This window comes from Melanaphis sacchari, unplaced genomic scaffold, assembly GCF_002803265.2.
Source record: "Melanaphis sacchari strain LSU unplaced genomic scaffold, SCAv2.0 Contig1905_pilon_pilon, whole genome shotgun sequence".
NCBI classification, from domain to species: domain Eukaryota; kingdom Metazoa; phylum Arthropoda; class Insecta; order Hemiptera; family Aphididae; genus Melanaphis; species Melanaphis sacchari.
Window position 1 is genome coordinate 3,231 of NW_020270916.1, and position 7,363 is coordinate 10,593.

At 22.1% G+C, this 7,363-nt stretch overlaps 1 protein-coding gene across 1 annotated transcript; it reads right to left on the reverse strand.

Moving 5' to 3' along the window:
- Nucleotides 1-1,086: 1,086 nt before the first annotated feature.
- On the reverse strand, nt 1,087-6,177 carry LOC112592751 (clavesin-2-like). Its single transcript, XM_025336901.1, has 5 exons — nt 5,799-6,177; nt 4,967-5,153; nt 3,112-3,310; nt 2,612-2,948; nt 1,087-1,301 (listed from the first exon to the last, which is right to left on the reverse strand). The coding sequence occupies exons 2-5, from the start codon at nt 5,142-5,144 to the stop codon at nt 1,152-1,154; spliced, it is 864 nt and encodes a 287-aa protein (XP_025192686.1). The 5' UTR covers nt 5,145-5,153; nt 5,799-6,177; the 3' UTR covers nt 1,087-1,151.
- Nucleotides 6,178-7,363: the final 1,186 nt, after the last annotated feature.

Genomic DNA, 7,363 nt, shown 5'->3' on the forward strand with positions numbered 1-7,363 from the left:
AAATATACAATTTTTACCTTAAAATATAATAAATATTTTCAATACTTATATTGAAAAAATAAAAGATAATCAATAATTATTAATCACAAAATATATTTTATGTACTTGAAATAATGTGTCTAAAATTCTTACAACAAAAAAATTGAAAATTAAGAGTTCTTAATAATATAGACTTTTTTAATATAAATATAATATAACATAGATTAATTTAAATAAATGTGTATTTTACTTATTAGAAAATTATGACTTCTTTGACAAAATTCTTTGGTGGTGGTTAGGTTAGGTGGTGTTAATAATATAAGCATTCAAAAACATCTTGGCTTTAGTTATAATTAACAAGAAAAAAGTAACCTAACTGAAGGAAAATTAGAGTCAACGCTAACATAACTTGAATATAAGCAGAAAAATAAAATAATATGACAGACTAGGAAGAAGAATCTCAAATCCTTTAAAAAGGTAACATCATTGGATAATTTTCTTAATAAATAAAAATAGTTTTTTTATCGATAGAAGATCTGTTTATTTTTTATAAATATCAATCATAAAAAATTTATATATCAATATAGATGTATAATGAAAATAAAATATCTATTGAATATTAATAATAACTAATTTGAAGCACCTAAAGATTCATATATCTTACATAATAATACTGACTTACATATTTAAGTAATTTAACTATATTATTAAGTATTAACTAATACTCGTATTTGAGTAGGTACCTAAGTACTTTTGGAATAGATATAAAATGTATCACAGTTTTAGCCAAATGTTATTATAATAAAAATAAAAATTTCTATAAAAAATTATACTAAATAACAAATATTGTGATGTATTAAAATCAGTTTATCATTCAGTAATAATATCTTATAAATATTTCCATAGCTGAAATGCAATTAAACCTCCACCTATGTTTAATATTAATAAATTACAGAGTATGAAATTAAAAATTGTACGTGTAACATTAACAAAAAGAAACTAAAATAAATTAATGGTTGCAAACCATTTAATTGAACCAATTACATAAATATATAACAATGTATAATATTTATACTTTTATAGAATAGTATATATTATATAGTCATAAATATTTAGTCCTGTCCTCATTAAAAATATCAATGTACGTTAAATTTTAGTGTCATAAAATAAAATTATAAATCAACTCCCAAAGAAGACCCTAAAAGACTCTTCAACCAAATCCTTGAATCATATGGAGGCTGTTCACCACCAAGTTCTGAAGGCAAAATATCTCTTGGGAAATATTTATGTAGTGTGTTTAAATTCAAACCATGTAAAATTATCTATAAAATATAAAAAAATATTAATTAATAAGTATATACAAATTTTTAATATACATTTATAAATAGGGCAATTTACCAATCAATCTCAACTACAATTTTTTCTTTGATAATGTTTTTTTTTTTTGAACTACAGAAATAAAAAATGTTTTTTGGAGTTTTATTATATATATTTTAATTTGTTAAGATCTTTGTGCAACTTAAAGATTAAGCCATACAATATACAAATTTCTTTTTCTCAAATAAGTAAAACTCTAATTTATTATAAGCTTTAAAGGAGATGATTTTTTTTTGAAAATCTTGATGTATATAAATTAAAAATTTAATGAGTATTTTCTAAGTTTATATACTAACTGTACTAAGGATAATAAATTTAAAAAAATACAGAGAGAATAACATTTAAAAATAAATAAAATAATTTATAAATTATTGCAATAATATTTGTAAAAATTGTCAAAGTATAATAAATAGATACTATTGTACAAGACAAAATATTATCAGTGGCGTAAACAGCGTAATTAGAACTTTGATTGCCCGCAGCAAAATAATCCAGTGGACCTATATCCTTTAAATTTGGAAGAAAGAAGTATGAGGGATATGTATTCCCACAAAATTTAGCCCTATATCAGTCTCAGGTAATAGGTTATAAATAATTAAATATATGTTATACCACTCTAAGTATAAAATATTTTTCATTTTTTCCACAATTATTATTACAGATATCAACGACCAAACACTGTACTTAAAATAATCTATAAGCATGTGTCAGTAATTTTTCTATATATTAAATTAAATTTATTTTAAAGCAATTAAGTTTTATAATGACATAGTTTTTTTCCTAAAGATCAACATATTTTTAAATTTTATAATAATGATGATCTGTTTCTAAAATTTCATACATTCATTGATAGGCCCTCTAGAGACCACGAGCTTGAGAATCATTTCTCATCATGCCACCTTATCAATACGCCACTGAATATTACATATATTTTATATTTTATGTAAAACTATTTTCAGTGACAAATTATTATCCTTAGTACACAAGCTTTAATAACTTAAAAATGACATTTAAAGTTTTGATTTAAATGCTTTGACATGCAACAGGACATGAATGGTATAAAAAATCTAAGTGTTATAAATATGATATTCATAATCACAAAAAAGTGGTTCTTAGAAACAGAATTTAGAAAATAAATATTTGAATGAAAGTATAATTAAAGGAGAACGAAACAACAAGATGAGAGTGGTTGGTGAATCACCTTGTATATACTATATTATTTAAAATTCAAATAATAACTCCAAAATAATCTTACTCTATTTTTTGTTTTTTCTTTTAAAAATGGTTTAACAACGGACATTAAGCCATCAATATACCACGGTTGGTTAATAAAATGAACAGCTTTTATTTTTGCAGGAAAACAATCTTGTAAACCTTGTAGCATTACATGTAACAGCCTTGGACTAATGTTCATTGTTTGACGAGCTGTAAAGTTGGTCCAATCAATAATAAATACAAAACCGTTATACTGAGTATTGACATCTTTGATTAAATGTTCTAGAGATACTAATAGTGCTCTGTATATAGTTAGTAAACAATAACGTTCAGTGTTCCATTGGGAACAAACCATAAAAAGAACACGACGACTTCGTCTACAAATAAAAGAAAAAATATGTTTAAATTTTTTTTAAACCAATATTTTGAGTAATTAAGGCTTTAATAAATAAAAATAAAAAAAAATTTAAGTTTAGAGCTAACCTAGGTAATCACTAAAAAGTTAATATTTAAAATAGAAAATTAATTATACATATTAACCTATCCAAATTTGGTAGTACAGAAGGGAAACCATCTTGAATAGCCATTTGAATTTTCGGATCAAAAGGTTCCAATCGACGAAACCATAGATCATGTTCCTTTCTAAATTGGTAATAATTTTGAATCAAATCCAATGCATTATTCTCATTCATTTTCCGTGCATATAAGAACATTAATATAAACGCTTCTTTATTATTTTCTAAATATACATTTATGAAACAAACAAATTATAATTAATATAATTATAAATTGTAGTAATAATGTAGGCAAAATAATGAATACACTACTATATATATTAATAAGTAAAAGATAAAATGAAATACTCTTAAAATCTAAAATTTAATACCTATTATATTTTATTCCAAGTACCTACTCTTCAACATTTAATTTATTCAAAAATAATATGTGATAAGTCATGAATTTTCTTTATCCAATATTTAAAAAATCATAATTGGGATAATTATAGTATTTATTTTTAGTATTATTTATGTAGATATGTAATAAATGAATAAATTGTATAAATAATATTTGATAAATATCAATATATTTAATAATAACCAACTTTTCTGAAATATATGAATTATACATTTATAATATATAAAACTAACTATGTTTTAATATTTATAATGTTTATAAGTTCTAATCAACTACTTTTGAATAATACTATATTTCAAACATTTGTAAAGTGGTTCAGAAAATAACTCAAAAATAATTATGAATATTTAATCTATTTCACTAAAAATTATAATTTAGGGCAAGGAGTATTGTTTAATATAATTACTTAAATGTCAATATTTGGTAAATATAAAAATAATTATATAGAAATTATGTAATGTATATGTAACTTATATTTGTTTAAACTTAAAATTTACAAATACTGATAAAAAATAATAAGTAAATTATAAATCCATTATCTTTTGAGTAATAAATATTTATAAATTAATTAATTATGAGAAAGTACTTGACATAACATCTGATAAGGTAATTCAAAATATATACAATTGCAATAATAAATATAATATAATATATTATGTGGATCATAATGATTCAAACGATAACATATTTGACCTATTAAAATCATAATATTAATTATCATAATTATTTTTATTTAAAACTATGAAATGCAAACCAGTATGTTAAATGTTTCTAGATGTTTTATATCTAAGTAAAAAAAAAAATAGTTAAATCAAAATAATAAAATTACTAAAAAAAAAATACAATAAAATATTAATATTGAAACATTTATAGATATTTACTATTAATATAAAAAATAATATTTATTAACTACAAATTTAAATTATAATAAAAAGTTAATTATACAACTATAATGTAAAATGTATTTGATATTTTAATGGACCTTAAATTCATATTCATTTATACTTTTATATGTGTATCCTATATTCCTACCAAACTTAAGTATTTCATTCAAGGAGTATATCAATGACTGACTATAATTATTGATGAGATATTCAATTAGAAAATTTTATAAAATAATAGTCATGAATTACCATTCAGTAAAAATGTAAAACAATTATCAGTTATTTAGGTACAAAATACTATTTTATATAATCTATAGATAAGTATAATAATTAGGGTATTTTAATAAATGTCAAATGTTGTTTACCTGTATATGAGTGTTTAATTATGAATGGTCTTAATAGGTATTTTAAATAATAACATAAAGCAAGTAATGAGTATAAATACTATAGTTTTAAATACAAAACAATAATTGTCCTGTAATTACACATTATTAGTTTATTAGTAAATATTACTGTTTAGGGTTAAAAAATATATTTTTGATTGGATCTCATTAATTAATATAATGTAATAATAGTATATTAATATTATAGCTTACCGGCTAGAAAAGCAAATCCATTATTCCTGAGTAATCTTTTTAATTTAATCAAAGCTACTTCTCGAGTATTTTTCTTAATGACTGGGTTTTGACTGGATCTTGGGAATAAGTCAATGCCATAGTTAAAATTTAAAATACTATCCAAGTTATTTTGCTGATACTCTGAGTATTCTGCCATTTTATTTAACTATAAAGTAAAAAATATCAATGTGACTATTTAAAAAATTTCAAATGCAAAATGTTATCAAAGCAAACAACTATTGACACGTTTAGTGAATCACTAACAAAATTATTATATTATACATTATAATTTAATAATAATGTGATGTGGTCTAAGGTGGTACTTTTTAATAATATAATTTCAATAATTTATGACAAAGATTGATAGAGAAATACATGCGTGAGTAATGAGAATTATTGATATTATTATCAAGGTTGACCTCTTATTTTTAATACGTGATAAAAACTAATAAATCACATTATTAAATACAATTTTATTATGACTTAATAGTCAATACACTATCAAAAGTCAAAACAATGAAAAAAGTAGATATGGGTCGTTGTACAAAGTGTCGCCATGATGATTATATGCGTGTATCGTAATTTTCGTATACTTTACATAACAAAACGAACGTTAAAACGGATCAACAAGTGGTTTGACGCGACAATGTTGAAACTACAGTAGTAGTTAGTTGGCAGTTTGGAAGTGTATTTACCAATACCTATTATCATTTATTTTAAAATATATTTTTATATTCTAAAATCAATGCTATTATTAATTATTATTATTATTGTATAGATACATCTGTTTTATAACAATACGAGTACTTACTACTTATTTACTACCGCAACAGATGTCAATATTATGTTGAAATCCAACAATTTCGGGAAACTGCCCATTCAGTCTTACGTGTAGCTAAAGTTACTAGGATAATAACTACCGATGGTTATTGAAGATGGATTCTAGTGTAATGTAACGTTATTAATATTTCGAATAAGGTACAGCTGGTACAGGTACAGCCTCATAGGTGTAGTAATAATTAAATTATTATTATTTATGTAAATCTATGGAATAATTATTATAAAAAAAAATTAATCAACTCGTCCTTGTATATTATTGGGTGTGTCGGTAACAATGTTGCAATTAAAAAATCTTTATTTTACGTTAATGTTTTGAGTAAACAAAACAAAAAATGTTGACAAAACAAACAATATAATAGGTCGCAGTTTGTGTTATTAAAGAATAGTGTATGATAAAACTATAGAGTAGATTACATATTTTTTTTAAATTAGAGTTCTTATCATGTGATAACTCCAGCTGTAGCTCAAGGTAAATAATAGAGCTGGGTCAATACCTAACACTTTTTTCCGATATCTGATATTCTGTTTTATAATTTTATATATATATTGCCAATTTTAAATCTATATTTAACCGATCCGATATTTGATTTTCATAAACCGATATAAAATATAAATCATGAGACATATTATCAAAATATATTAAATTTCCGCAAGGATAATTAATACTTATTAAAATAAATTAATAATTAATAACTTTAAATATTCTTTTAGTTGAATAAGTGGACAAAACAAATAAAAGAATATAATAGCAATAAAAAATTATAAAATATTTAATAATAATAAGAGGTAATATAATTCATTATACTTACAAATATTTTCTTCTTGATTATATTAGCAAAATTATCAGATGTATTAGGTTTTGATTTTTTTAATTTAGTTTCATTATTTATTACAAGTGCACTTAATCTCTATATAGACATTATTGACTTTAAATATGTTTTATACGCCGTAGAGCTGAAAATGACCGTTCAACGGACAACGGTACAATTTTAACAGGGAGTACATAAAACACGTGTAAAGTAATACTTATTAAGGACAAGATTATAGATATTTTTAGTATTTACTAACCACATTGAATCATTAAAGTAAATCACCTAAAAGTAATTTCTTTAAACGACTTAAATACTTAATACATGTTTAATTTAATTATGTTGTGTCCTGTTTAATAATCTATACAAGTTATATATACCTATTTAAATATTTCATACTAATTATTAACTAAAATTATCTTCTAATAAATTGTCTTACCCTCAACTTTCAAGTGTTCTAGCTTATTAAGTATTAAAGTACCTATTATTTATCCTTGTTAAGTTAATGGTTAGTGCATGTCAACAGCTTTTACACTAAATTGAAGATGAACATATTTACATAAACTGTACTCGAGCTCATAAATAAATAAATATAATGTAGTATTTTATAGGTAGTTTCATATATTATTGTATTATCGTGTGACCTGTATACTTGACAATTACTTGTGTAATTTTATTTAATAATTTAATATTTATTATTTAGTATAATATTATAATATTTTATACC